This window comes from Galleria mellonella, unplaced genomic scaffold (assembly GCF_026898425.1).
Source record: "Galleria mellonella isolate WM207_F2 unplaced genomic scaffold, CSIRO_AGI_GalMel_v1 utg312, whole genome shotgun sequence".
NCBI classification, from domain to species: domain Eukaryota; kingdom Metazoa; phylum Arthropoda; class Insecta; order Lepidoptera; family Pyralidae; genus Galleria; species Galleria mellonella.
In genome coordinates this window covers 7,960,936-7,976,505 of record NW_026442074.1, presented here as the reverse complement: position 1 = coordinate 7,976,505, position 15,570 = coordinate 7,960,936, and the positions used below count along the sequence as shown (strand labels likewise).

General features: G+C 35.6%; 1 protein-coding gene across 1 annotated transcript in view; it reads right to left on the bottom strand.

Moving 5' to 3' along the window:
* Positions 1-3,101: 3,101 nt before the first annotated feature.
* LOC113515192 (T-box transcription factor TBX3) overlaps positions 3,102-15,570 on the bottom strand; it is a 142,368-nt gene continuing 129,899 nt past the window's right edge. Inside the window, exons 8-9 of the mRNA XM_052895847.1 lie at positions 7,958-8,094; positions 3,102-7,457 (exon numbers count right to left, since the gene is read on the bottom strand). Coding sequence (XP_052751807.1) covers positions 6,874-7,457; positions 7,958-8,094 — 721 coding nt within the window. The 3' untranslated portion in view covers positions 3,102-6,873. The remainder of the gene's footprint in view (positions 7,458-7,957; positions 8,095-15,570) is intronic.

Sequence of the window (15,570 nt, the reverse complement as noted above, 5' to 3'; positions counted from 1 at the left end):
GTTTCATCATCATCTATCATCCTTCACTGGTACTCAGCCAGTATATTTCGATAGTGCCAACGGGGTTACCATTCCATCATCAGTCATTAAAAACCATTGAGTATGAATTCAGGTTAATTGGTCAACCGTGATGATTTTACCTGTAATTTACGATGGTTTCCAGGGATAAACGCGTGATATATACCAGTAATGGGGCTGTCATAGCTCATTAGTACTAACAATCTTTTCCTAATAATTTCTGTAGCTTGATTATTAACGAGTACCTACTTACGTTTGTGACTATATTATACTCTTTTCAAACAAATGAGGAAGTTAACCGAGCAAGGTGTGGCCGAGTTCACCTGGTGTCGACTCCCAAATTGTAAAATAATCAGATAATTTTATTACCTACTTTTCAACATTTGTACAGCGCACGGCCCGTTCCGGCATTTATAAGTGCAAGTTAACCCCGGTGCACACTCACGTTTGGCCTCTCGCGCCTCGACGTGGGGCCGATAAGGCCCACAGTATATCTGGAGAATCATCACGCGCTGGACATTATAAAGAGAGGACAGTTCATGCTTAACCATAATCTATTCGTGTGACATCAGATAGGAACAAACTTATAATCTGTGTGCAAAATTAATGTTGAGTTTTTATTTCGGATTAATTTAAAATTTGTACGAATTGTAGAAAGTATTTGTCGAGCAAAACTTTATATATACTTTATTTGTACTAGTTACTTTCTCCAGTATCTTATTTGTAACCAAATAAATGTGATCTGAGTTTTAAGTGTCTTTAAAAAGGAGGTCCTCAATTTGCCTGTACTTTTCGTCCATTATAAATCGACATTAACAATTGATTTTACAATCGATAGGGTTATTAGTCTCCATGTTGATTTCATATAAATGTTGTCACTATTCAAGTCACCATTTTTTGAAGAGCTAATTCTAAATTATGACAATTTTACAATTAATACAACTTACTACCGTGTTGGTACTAAGTTGTTGTTTTATATTTGTTACCATCCAGATTTTTTGCGATTATATATACTCGTATCTAGGCAGTTGCTAGTCAAGTAACTTTTGCACGTTAAATAATAGTCACGTTATTTTTAACGCATATCATACTGGAAACATGAATGGGATATCTCTAGATCGTGCCATAATCTGGCTCGTTTATCAATCTAACACCATGACGTTTGTGACAGTGGTCCTTACTTTGTCGCTTATCGTAAGTACATCTGTTGTGTGTTTCGCGTTGCACCTCATTCAAGTTATCGCTCGCCCAGTCATCACAAAAACTAGTTTAGCATACAAATCCACTAAGTGGGCGAATAACGCAACGACGAGATCAGATAGCGGACACAGCAATTACGTACGTGACACCTCGCGAGGCGCGCGAGGCGATTACATCTATGTGTACACAGCCTTAGTGTTGGGAGCGTCTCCAATTATTGTTTGCTCGGTTATGAGTCTCGTTACGTTAAAATAGAACTTTATGACCCTATTCTTTGTTTTTCACATTTATATTTACTGGTTTGTGTTGCAAAATTTTTCGCCCACCCATAGTTAGTGTCATTTAATTTTATTTGACTCATTATATGCCGCACAATAGAATATTTGCAGCTCTATGGATTTCTTTGAATTTTGATAGACATCTCGATCAAGGATAAGAGGATTTTTAATTAATGCGAAGTTAACTGTACGTAAAATGTTGCAAGTTATGGCTAAGTCGTGGGTAAAAAGCAAAGTAAATAGGTTTACAGAGGGAGGTAATATCCGGGTCGTGTCAGCGGTGCTCGCTTAGTTCGTTTGATGGGACCAGTCCATGATTACGCCGCATTTTGTACAGTTGGTCATTGAGAATTTATAAAATTGACTATATTTTACTATTATAATAAAATTATAACTGGACAACGTCTGTACATGGGAGATATTAAAGAAAAATTAGTAAGATGAATTGTTACCAAAACAATCTTTTGTCTCTTTGTTCTTACAATTATGTTCTCGAAGGTCAAACTTAAAATCTATAGCAGATTTTAAGTTTGATTTATTGTATGTTTTATTTTGAAACGCCATATAGAAGTAGTATATTTCATTAGTCGTTTTACTTCTGAAATCTAAGCTACTACCTACTACCGCTACTTCAAATAGCGGGCCAAAAGCTAGTTTTAATATAAAAATACAATAATTTTTAAGGGTTGGTAAGGTAATCAACTATTTATATATAAAATTTCCTTAAGTTTCGATTTTATATAACTACAATATAAACTATGGAAAGCAGTATCATAGTTTTGTCATAGACCCACCTAAGCTTTTATATTTTAATGTTAAAGGCGAGAGGTAATGTTGAATCGTGGACTGATCATATCTATGTAGCAATTATAATTTCAACACGGTTTTTCAAATGCTCACAAATTTAAAGGCAATTATGCATAGTTGAATTAAATTTTTAATAAAAGTAGTAACATTTGAATTCGTACAGAACACCTGTCAATAATTATTTAGGCATCCGAAATCTGTTTTCACTTTCTGTGTTGGCTGTAATGAAAAAATGACTATTCAAAAATATTTAAATCTAAGTTTACTTGATAAAAATATTTCTTTCTATCTACATTCATTGTTCTACTGTGATTCTCTTATTAATACATAACAGATTTATTCTAAAACTATCATTTAGTAATCCACCAGTATCTTCCTATAGATAGAGCGATTATCTCAAATGTAGGCAGTCAGTGGATGCAGGTGGCTTGGGATCGTTTCTTATAACAGTCTATAGGGGAGGCCTATTTTCAACAGTGGATAGTTATCAGCTGATATTATGATGATAACGTTTTAGTAAACTGTTTATTTGAAATCAGGAAGTGCAGACGCTGATCTTATGTTTCCTCCCATGAACGCTCAGGCTATGGATTGAGCTCCTTGTCGAGATTTTTCCAATAGGCAGTACGGGCTTCTTGAAAAAAGGGGTAAAGAGGTTTCTTCAGGATCGACCACGCGCGTGTAATGCCCCTGGTATTGCAGGCAGGTAGGCCATATGCTTATTTGCTACCGCAGTGGTATAAAAAAAAATGCGCATTTAATATTTTCGTTTAAGGGTTGAATAAATAGAAACAACACTTAATTTCGTCAATAGATTTATCTATATATTTTAATGAATAAATCTCAATTACAGGTGTTGCACGTTACAGTCTCTTGTCCACTTAACAAAGCAGTATTTCTTTTGTAGAAAAATCCCAAATGAACATTATCTTAATACAATCAAATCGCTGATGTTAATATATGAAAAATACTAAGTTACAAACGGAAGTTAGAACTGTGTTTACGTATATTATACGTATACGGATTTGATTTACGAATTAAACATGTAATGCGCTTAAATTTAATGAATTCCATGGAAAATTATATTCATTTTATAATTATATATTTTGTATTTTAACTACAATTTATCAACTATATATTACAAACTTTAACTTACAGTTAGATTTTTCATCAATCGTTTCATTGTACGCCCGTCCAATTATTGCTCTCAACCTCTTTACAATAGTGTCGGCTGATTTATTTTTATAATTAATTTTGAAACACATACCTCGTATATTTATTTTAAAATCTGTAGTACATTTTATAATTTGAAAGCAACAATTGAACGAATGATATCTTCACAGCACAATTGACAAAACATATTTTCAAAATATGTCTATTAATTAGTAAACACGTAAATATTATACCTTACAATTGTATTTACAAAATAAAGCAATATTATATAATTACTTTGTTATATAAGTGGGAAATGAAAGGAGTCCAACATCTTTCGACGAATAATTTGTAGTAGATTTGTAATGTTATGTTTTTTTTTTTAGAAAAAGTTTAAATTTAACCAAATAATATTTTATCGACATATAAAATACATGAACAACTACAAAGCTAGGCAATAAAAATTACATAATATTTTAAAACTATCCATTATAACCGCGTGGTCTCGGCATTAAATGGGCTACCCCTTTCTTTCTCGTGGGTGTCGTAAGAGGTGACTAAGGAGGGCGAGGGTGCCCATATCTCCAGCAGCGCCCTTCTTAAAACATCTCTAAAGCCTAATTGCGGTTGCCATCCAGCTGCCAAGCGTGGCAACTACTGGCAAAACTCCCCAAGAGGAGGCTTATGTTCAGCAGTGGACAGTTAAAGGCTGATACGATCAATCTTGACTCACAACACGTTACGTTTTACTACTATAAAGTAGAACTATTATTTACACTGTAGCTTTATCGAAGAGAAAAAAGTTATTTTAATTAGTAAGTACTAAAAGATATTATTATTTTATTGTTATTATAAACTTTCCCTTACATCCCTTTTTTATGTAGTCCCAAAATTGTTCAATTCTGAGAAATGACTTGTCATTTACTAGACTAACAGAAATTTCTTTTACTAAAAGAAATTGAATGAAAATAACATAGTTAAAAAAAAAAGATATTATTATAATTTAATTCTTGGCGATAGGACTATTTAAAAAAAAAAGTACACTACAATGAAAAAATTAAACAGTACAGTATCGTGAGCGAGTTCTATTTTTAAAATAACTATTTCCTTTCCTATTATTAACGTTTAAGGTCTTGTTATCTAATTTAGGAAAATTGCAATATTTTTTTATTTATTCCCTCTTAATTTGGATCATACATAACAGAAGCATCCTTTGAGGGAGAGTTGTACTAGTGAAACTAAACATTTTTAGAGAAATATAAGTCGAAAAATAATACTATCATACTGCATTGACTCTGTTGGTAAAACTAATTTCTTTTGTTTTTAGATTCATCATTTTCTGGAAAAATGTTTAGTCTACTGTTCGGAAAAATATGTTTCATTAATTAATTCAAATGATTTAGAGTTCACGTTGTTTACTAAATAGACTTATAAAGATTCGTACTGAAAGATTATTACGAGTAGAACAAAATTTATACTTTCATATTTTTATTACATTCATATATATTTAAATTTATTTTCGTGACTTACGTACTATTTACCTGTAATCGCGTTACATTAAGTTTCGTAAATAAATTTAAATAAAAACAATTTGTTAATATGAAGTCATGTCTACAGCAAGATTTGTCGAGAGATGCTGGAGTTACACTATCACTATTGCAGTGGAGTATCTATGAGTATCTACTTGTGTTTGATACTACATGTGGATAGGTATTCGATGTTGGATCTCACGCTGAATATTTGTAGCAAGACCCTTACTTGGTGCTCATTTCGATATATACAAATTATATTGCATTTCGTACCCCTTCATTGTCATTGTGTCTTGCGCATATCTGATTTTAGAGCGCGCATACTAACTGGACTTTGTAATGCTTGCATTACACGACAAATTTCAAATTAATTCATCTTACATATGCCAAGAAATTATAAGTGACTTAGCATTGATTATTATATAAATATTTTTCTATAAATCGTTGACTGAAATTTTGATACTTTGTGGTAAAAACATCACAAAACCAAAATATGAAATGGCTGACGGTAACATTTGTGTATTTCTCCTAATGAACTTATTTTGAAAGAATAAGAAAATATTTAAAACGTTCCCTTGTGCGACTTTATATAAGATTAAAAAATCTGAATTTCGTAAATATATTACATTTCGCCCGTTTCGTTACATACTTATAAAATTTCTTGAAATTTGTCAGGTGATGCAGACTGCCAGTACGAAGTGTCGATTTAGAGGCAGTCATCAGTCTAGTGGCGCTTTAGGGATAATACTGGCAGACAAAAAGGCAAATTTATTAGGATTTGAAAATTAACTTTACATAATGAAAGAAAGTGAGAGAACATATGTTACCGGTATGTGTATTGTACGATGCAATACTGTACGACGCGACCGAATTACAACTTTTCGCTGCCACTCTGACGATCTTAATTCTGCTACTGGCGCCACTACAATTATCACTGCCTCTATTGTTTTACTGTAATTTCCTACTAGCGACATCTAGATTCTACATTCATTATGTTAATCTTTTCATTTGTTCTTTTAAATAATCCAAATCTGAATAATACTCATTTGTACTAAATAGTACTGTACTAATACTTTACAAGATCAATTTATACTATAATTATAATCCAGGTGTTTGAAGCATTTATTTTTTTGTGACTCCTATAATAATTTTATAGTATCAACAATCAACTTACACATAACAAATTTTGAATAGATAAAAATAAATATTAAACATTTCACGATTTTGTTGGCCTACCTTGAGAATATATAGTAATATATTTTAATTGTAAATTTCCATTTCAAATATATTGAAAAGGCCAAATTGTTTCAGGAATCTTGCTACTAACTGTGACGTATCTACGATAACTATATCTTTTGCAGAATTTAGGTCAATAATTTTAGTATAAAATCATAACAATTTAACGACAAGGGTCGATTCAACGATAAGTACATATTTTTCCAAGAGGTCTCAATTATATTTGTTCATATGGTAACGAAAAAGGTTTAAGGACAGACACGCAGTCATTTCCTTAAATTTTAGCAGGTTAAAGAAATGGATGAGTGATAGCTATATGAGTCAATATAATGGAGTCTACTGATAGAAGTATACAGCTATCGTAGATGTACGTTCAACAGTCAAACGCCCCATGAGTGCTGTGAGTGACTACATGAAGTGACGGGCAGGTAGCCGTGTCACACTGCCGTCGCCCGCACCTGACTGAACCTATCATAATCTTAACTATTTACAAACAGTATACGATTATCGACCCGAATAGAACTCGAAAGAAAAACAAAATAGGAACGATACAAAACAATGCCCCTTCGCTTCAGCGATTCCCCGATGACTTTTTGGTGTGAAGCAGGAGGCTACAATATAAATACACGCTATGTACAAGGCTACGTCACGAGTCAGTCCTGGGTTTCAACGTCGAGCCCGTTGACCATACGCTCGATGCTTTTGAGGTCGGATGCTGGCGGGGTCGAGGACGTGGTGGAGGTCGGCGCGTCGGGCGGAGGGTCTGCAGAGGCAGCTCGCGTGGGCGGGGAGCCCGCTCGCGGCCGCGCCGGAGACGAACTGAGACTACGTGCGCGCGGTGCAACCTGCTCGAACGCTGAGCCTAGCCCTGGCAAAGCGTAAGGGGCGAACCTGTGCGTTTTGGTGAGCGACGGCGCTGGGGCCGGAGCAGGGGGCGCGGGGGGCGGCGGCAGAGAGTACTGTTGCAGCAAGGGGTGCAGATTGAACAGCAAACCTGGCGGCATCTGGTGTGGGGGGAAGAACGGCGGCGGGTACAGCGACGGTGGATAGAGGTACGGCAGTAACGGCGGCTGTACCGGCGGACCGAGGGACACATCCGGCGCGGGGGATGGGCGCGAGGGTCCCGCGGGGGGCGAGGAAGCACGGGCGCCACCCGAGCACGACGAATCGGAACCAGCTTCGATGCCTTCCTCTGGCCCGGAGTCAGCGCCGCCGCCACCACTTGAACTAAACCACGCTGTAACAATATTATTACATTAGCCACTAATAAGAAATTTAATTCGATTTGTATGCGTATGTATTCGTATTGGTGGAAGAACTTAGTAAATGACAATAGCGGCTCCATTGTTAATAACAGGTATATCCCATCTGGTCAATCTCCATGTGATCCTGCTGGAACTCAAGGTGGTAATTCCTAGTAAATGTGCCATGATGAGCCGATTGACTTGATATCATCTTCAAAGTTTCATCTTACCCTGGTGGCCTGCCATTATACAATATTAGTATAAGTGGCTGCACTATTCCATTTCTGACTATTTATATCAGACTCTTCGATAATAATGGGAAACCTGAAGATTAAATGAATTCGAATGTTACATCAAACACTGCATCCTTTAGTGAACAAAATATTTAGATAAAGGTAATTTATTCAGTTAAATAAAATTCTACCAGCAGAAAAACAAATAGGTAAGTATATAATTACTTAAACATAATACTGTCTGTATGGTTAGTACTCACAACTAGTCGTGTGCTGCGTGGACGAGGGTGGGGGCGGCGGGCTGGAAGGTCCGCCGACGTCCAGAGGCCGCTCATCATCATCGTCCCGAGGGTCGGAGCGCGCCGTCAGCAGCGCCTGCCTGCGGTACACCGACAAACTACTCGTGTTATCATTGTGGCAATGGTAACCATTTGATCAGGGGGTAGGGATTTTAGTAATGCGGACTACCAGTTCCATTGCTAGCAATATACCCTGTCAGGTCGACCTCCTCGCGGTTCCCCCTGGAAACTATCATGGTTAATTCCTGATGAATTCATCATGATGGGCCAACTGGCCTGTTTTCATTCTCATCTATCACCCTTCACTGGTGCTCCGCAAGCGTATCCCGTTAGCGCAGGCGGGGTTACCATAGCATTTTCACCCATAAAAAAAATACTATTGTGTAATATTATTGTGTTGTCGATCATTTCACTGACTGATGACTTCAAAATGATGTATTTTCGATAACCACGTTATAAATTCCTTAATTAGTCACTAATTGCAAATAATTAGATTTTTTTTCTAGCAACACGACATTTGTATCGTGTGACCGATTAATAAGTTTGACGTCTATAATTGTACCCAATTAATTTTGATTTATTATTGACCTGTCCCTACCGACGCTCTTTTTCTTCTACCCATTTTTAACCGACTTCAAAAAACCAACAGGTACTCAATTCGGTTGCATTTTTCAATATTTTTTACCTCATAACTCTGTAATTTATAAACTGTTATGAATTTTTTTTATCTGAAAGGATTTTCAGATTGGCCCCATAGAAATTTTACCAAAATCGATTCAGTGGTTTAGTTCTTAGTCATTCAAGTCGGAATATTTTAATTTATGAGTATTCTCTGATGATGATGATGAATCCTGACCTATTTTGATCACGACAACCGCTTCGACTGCGCTCTAAAAATATTCATATATATATATATATATATATATATATATATATATATATATATATATATATATATATATATATATATACGAACAAACAACAAGACAATAGACATGAGCAGTATCTTGGACATAACAGAGTATACTGTTTCGCCCATGATACCCTCCATGCTTTTTGCAATTGCTTTACGGTAGAAAAACGAATGGGTCAAAAGTGCCCAAGCAAACGACTTTTGTACAAAGTCTCTGGTAGTCTCTCTGTCTTGAAAGTGTAATAATGATTCTAATACCACTTCATAAAAATCCACGATAACAGAGTATCAAGTGTTTAGCATGTTGTTTAACACAAACAAAACTGCAACAGTTTGTTGACAAAGTAAAAAAAAATATGTTAATGTACCTTATTTACTTTATTTACATTCACTGCAGATTTTAGTAACCAAGTTAGCGGATAAATTGTATGTAGCTATATATATTCAGTCAGATCGCGATTCGCAAATGGAATTAAACATTAATAACTACAACCATCACGCAAGTCTTAGCGCATTAAACTTTTTTCTTTTAAAGAAATAAAACACCAAACGAAGTAAGCTCGCGTCGCGTGCCTTTACAATGACATAGTTTGCATTTTAGCGGGCGCATCAATTGTGTGGGGTGTCAAACGGTTGACATTTCAGTAATGGGTCGCCGCGGCCCCCGCCGCCGCCGAAAGGTTAATCATCTTCTAATGATAGCACCGAAATTTGACCCTTGCACCGCCGTCGGGAATATGCGGTGCCCTTTTTCAATTTTGCTTTCAAATATTTTCCAATTCGAAGATTATTTTAAACTATCGAATACAACAGTATAAATCTTCGGGTTTTTTTTTAGCCAGCTGAGAATGGCAAACATGTTAACGATCTATCTGATGAAAAGTGATATCTGACGCCTATAACACCATAAGCATCACTGAAAACTGGAACGTCTAAGGTGTATGCGTTACTATTCCTAGGGATTAGGGAGTTATGCTTCCGTTCCCCATAATTTCATTATTATAATCGCACTCTTCAAATCGAAACATGCAAGCACAACACTTTCACATTTATAGTAGTAAAGAATCTTTTTTAATACAAGTGACAACCCCTGATGGTGACTACCGCTGCCCATGAATACCAGCAACACAAGAGGTATTGCAGGTTGCTACTGGCCTTTTAAAATGAAATACGTTTCGGAAATACTGGATAAGCTGTTATTATGCTGCTATACCTACTTTATGGTCTAAATTTTGCACTCTTATTTTCATTTTATTTTTTTATGTTTAGTGCGAAGAATTAGGATTTCAGTTAAATTTATACATAAATATTAACAATAAGGAACTATTTGAGGTATTTAACATTTAATACTTATGCTAATACGAGTATGCATACATTTTAAACCGGAATGAACCGCAAAATACACACACGAAGATTCAAAACGGTCACCCTAAAGAGAAACAAAATGCCAGAGCAATTATTTGCCTTCTGTCACCCTATAAAACAAACAACTGTTTAACATTCGCATTGTTTTACGAAACCCTAAACGCGTATCTTCATCCTATCTCGTAAGGGTACTGATTGGGGTCGCACTAAATTCATTTTATTAACTCGTCTCATCGCCGACTGATAGAATTTAATTTGCGCCACCCCTACAATTTAGGGTTGGCAATTTCCAAATGAAAAAGATGTTTCAATTATATTTTAGTTACTAGCTTCTACCCGCGATTTCGTACAACTAGATTTTGGATATAACGTTTATTAGATTTTAAATTCCTTCTGAAAGAGAATTATGAAAACCGTATCCAATTAGTTGCAGTATTTTTTATGTGATGTCGAAATAAACATACTGATAGACAAAAAAGTAAAAATAAATATTGTTTTTGGTTCTATTGCTCTTACTAAATACCCCCATCATCCTAAATTTATAAATATTTCTTATGTATCATCTAGTTACAATTTTAATACATGTATATACATATATGTTGTAGTCAAAACTCTTAACCAGTCAAAAGCACTATTGACTAGCAAAATTAGTGTGGTTTTGACTGAAAATTATTAGTTATTAGTACTTTTGACTGGTTAAGAGTTTTGACTGCAACATATATATTAAGATTATTTAGGAGAAATTATGACACTGAATAGTCTCCGTTTGAAACTAGACTTTGATATTTTTATCTAAATTGTTGTAACAGTCGGTCTCGTTAGACAGTTTTAGTACGATTTCATTTTCTAATAATGATTCAATGAATGCTTATGGAATGCAAGTTATGGATTTTTACCAAGTTGTCATGTCGAGTTTACTGACAATCGGCTTTCGCTGTTTAACCACGCGTAATGACACGCCTTTTAGATAATTAATATCAAATTTGTCAATTTGTTGATGATTATTTTTAATGAGACATAGATTTCATACTACTCAAGCAATTCTATACTTTTCAAAGATATCTGATTTGATCAAAGTTTCGAGAACTATTCTGTTTAATGTCCATTTGTTATATATAATACAAACTATATACCGCTACTTTGACCGTGTGAATTAGTATTTAATGTATCTTATTTATTTATTTATTAGTACAAATATGTGTACATGGCGGACTTAATGCTAAAAGCATTCTCTCCCAGTCAACCACAGGGAAGTGTCAGAATACTCGAATGCGGTACAACTAATTATTGATATACATACATACTAAAATTATATATATAAACGAATAAATATATATGAATAACAAATATATGATATATACTATACACATATTGATAATACTATATTATACACGAATTTGGTAATAATATAAAGCACTTATTGCTCGGATAAAGATAAAAAGTGAGCGTGAACGTTTTTTTTTGAAATCTTATGTGTTAAGTTAGGATATAGTTCTACGCGGGTACCAAATTTCATACAAACCCTTTCAGCCAATTAAACGTGCTTTCAAATTCAAATAACTTTACAAACTTTTACACTTATATTATTAGTGGGATTCATAAATAAATCTTCCATTTATAATTTTTTATTATTTAACATTTTGCCAACCCTAATTTAAACTGTCCACATTAGGGTATTCGCGTTACAATGTAAACTGTCGATGCAGGGGTGGCCCGCCTTGTAATTTTGCCAAATTTTTACCCCCGACGTGCGGTTAGTTCGTAACCCCCGCAGGAAAGCTTTTTATCGACGCTATTCTGCGGCGAGACAAGGGATGTTTATTAATAAGGTGTTGTGATTCTTGTCTTTTTGCCAAGGAAAATTTACGATACACTCGTGGTTTTTAGGGTTCTGTAGGTAACTAGAAATATTTCATATTAGTTTAGACATCGTCTGTTTGTCCGTAAATTATTTAAAAAAAGTAAATTTGATATTTATAAGCACTTTACATGAAAGTGGTGAACTCTCGAGTTCAATCATAACAATAAGACTATTTATTCTTACGGTTCATCATACTTTTTCAATTTCGAGTGTGGATTTTGAATATGGTATCTACTATATAAATGCGGAGAGAAAGGGATTGTTAGTAACAGGGAACTAATTGCCCCATTGCTAGCAATATATTCTATTCTTCAATATATTCTTCACGTAGTTTTCCTCTAAATCCATATAGTTTTTTGTTGTTGAATTCGTCGCGATGGGCTAATATATCACCCGGGGGGGGGGGGGGGGGAAAGGGATTGTTAGTAATATCTATAGACTGAAAATTCCATTGCCAGCAATAACCTAACCAGGTCGACCTCCACGCGGTTCCCCCTAGAAACTATCACGATTACTTCCTGATGAATTCATCATGATAGGCTAACTGGCCTGTTTTCATTCTCATCGATCACCCATCACTGGTGCTTCGCCAGCGTATCCCGTTAGTGCAGGCGGAGTTACCAATCCATTTTCATCCAACAAAAAAAAAAATATATCACCCGTCACTGGTACTCTGCCAGCGTATTCTGATAGCGCAGGCGGGGTTTATAATATTATCATCTATTAAAAAAAAAATAAAATAAAATACAATATTATAGGATACAAGGTGGGACTTACGACGTTTGACCACGTAGTTAGACGTCTTAATTAGAGCTACACTGCGGTAACAAAGGGCGCGGTAACGGCGAACTGAACGGGATCAAAGCGGTACCTTCGGTGCCGTAGCGGAAGGCATGCGGTAATGCGGTCACAGACAATATCCAACGGGGAAAATGACGGCGTGCCCGCCATGGCACAGGGTTGCCGCGTCGATATAAAGCAGATGTAAATGTAGTCAGGAAGTCTTTGGATGCAGGTGGTTCAGTACCATTCCTTATGATAGTCTATGGGGAAGACCATGTTCCATAGTGGCCAGATAACCTTACCCTATTGGGGGGTTGCCTGGAGTCGTTCTACTTGGCAGGCGGGTTGACAACCGCAGTTAGGTTTTGGTGATGTTTCTAGAGAGACGCTGCTGCCTATCCCTTGATCATAAAATTTTCTTAGTAGACTTTTACAACACCCAGTGGTAAGAAAGTGGAGCCCATTCTTTGCTGAGACTACACAGCAATTGTGTGAATATGGCAGAGAAATTACTGAGTACGGAGTCATAATACTACAGTCCTCAGAAATGGCATCACGATCGAGTATCATGGGTATCACATTGTATTCTGTGGTATGGACTTAGGAATGGCAGCGTGACGGGTGCCATGAGTATCAGTGTATTTGGTGATGTATGTACGTATATTCGTTCATATGACTTCGTTCGTTCTGGTGACTTGTAACACAGGTTCTTCTAAACCTACCGCAAGCACCAGTCTCTCACAAAACTGGTCTTCATTTCAAATTGTACCTGATGTTGTTACTTTATTCCACCTTTTGTGAAGAGAAAATAAACCATTCATTCATTCATTCATTCATATTTATAAGCGACGGTTACTGTTTTTTATCATAAATCGCCTTGTATCTATATTGTTGCTACTTGTGAAAACCTATTAGTGGCTTATTTTGTGATCCGAAACTGCATCTTTTTGCTCTAGTGTAGCCCTGGTTTTCCTATGAATAAATAAATAAATAAAAAAGTTTTAATTAATTTTAACTAAATTTCGTCAAATTTTTTTTTGAAACAGACTACATTATACTAGCGACCAGCGATGGTTTCGCACGCGCACGTACAAAACATTAAAAGTTTAATTAGGATGTGTCGGAGATAACATATAAATCTTTAGTAAAAAAAAAAATACCAATTATTCACGAGTGGTCATGATGCGAATGTGAAATTAATCTAGTTAAACATCGACGAAAGGACATATAAGTGATCTAGTAACCTAATCTAGTAAATCTATTGCTTATACAGTTCTACTTATATTATAAAAGTGAACATTTGTAAAAATGTTTGGATATTTGTCATTAAATTACGCTTAAATGACTGAACGGATTTGAGTAAAATTTGATATGCGGTTAAATCCTAACTTAATACATAGGAAACTATGGAATTAGGCACACGGGCAAAGCCGCGATTTGTTAAATATGGCGAGTGCTTATAAAACTTACATATATATATCTGTATGTATGTATCTATCTCATTTACCATTTAAATAATAAAAAATAGATAACAATGTCCTTTTTTAAAAATCACTAAAGGCCTAACTGCGATCCACAACTCGCCTGCCAAGCGTGGCAGCTACTGGCAAAAGCCATTTTATGGGAGAAGCCTATGTTCAGCAGTGGACAGTTACCGCCTGATATGATATATAAAGACAAAGTAAAGAGGTAATAATATAATAATGTATAATAATTTTATGTGCTAAATTGTCATATAAAAAAGTGCTATTTTTCATTCTAGTATTCAGATATTACAAAACACTACTTGCTCTAAACTCTACACAATTATTAAAACAGTTTCGTGATAACCCTAAGCTTCTGTGTCCTTATTTTCCCCATTCATGCCGTTTATAAAACGCTCACGTTTCCCGCGCTTCCTCCGACTGCCGGCCATTTTGTAAAGATGAGTCCAGTGTCCGGCTCGCTTCAGGAACGCACCGCGAACCCATCCGGTGAGAAATTTTATTTAACTGAATTAAATATACTTTCCGGTGTCGGATGTTGATATATGTTATACAGAAGGGAGTTTTCCGAGTGTTAAAAAACTCACCTACTTTTAATGAAAAGCAAATGATAAAAGTCGGTTTGGGTTATACGTGAAATAAGAACATGGATCGTTTAAAGTGAAAAGGGTCGGTATGCGATGTGCTTTTAATTTTTCACAGACATTATTGCTTTATTTTATTTTACATACATCCTACTAGTATTATAAATGCGAAAATTTGTGAGGACGGATGAATGTTTGTTACTCTTTCATGCAAAAACTACTGAATACATTTCAATGAAATTTGGTAAGTGGGTAGTTTATATCCTAATTTAACACGCAGGATACTGAATTAGGCTGGCAAAGCCACGGTATCTCGTTGCTTTGCCAGCGTAATTTGTAAGCGGTTGAAATCGAAATCAATAGAACATGTTCTAGCAGCGAAATGCTCAGGTTATATAAAGAGCTCTCTGTCGAGGTATTTCCAAGAGACTACACCATGGGGTTCTTCAAAAAAGGGATAAAGAGGTTCCTTTAGCGTTAGCAACGCCCGCGTAATGTAAAGTTTTATAGGCGTTTATTGGCTACGGTAACCGCTTATCATCAGGAGGATCGTATATTTGTTTGCCATCTCAGTACTATATAAA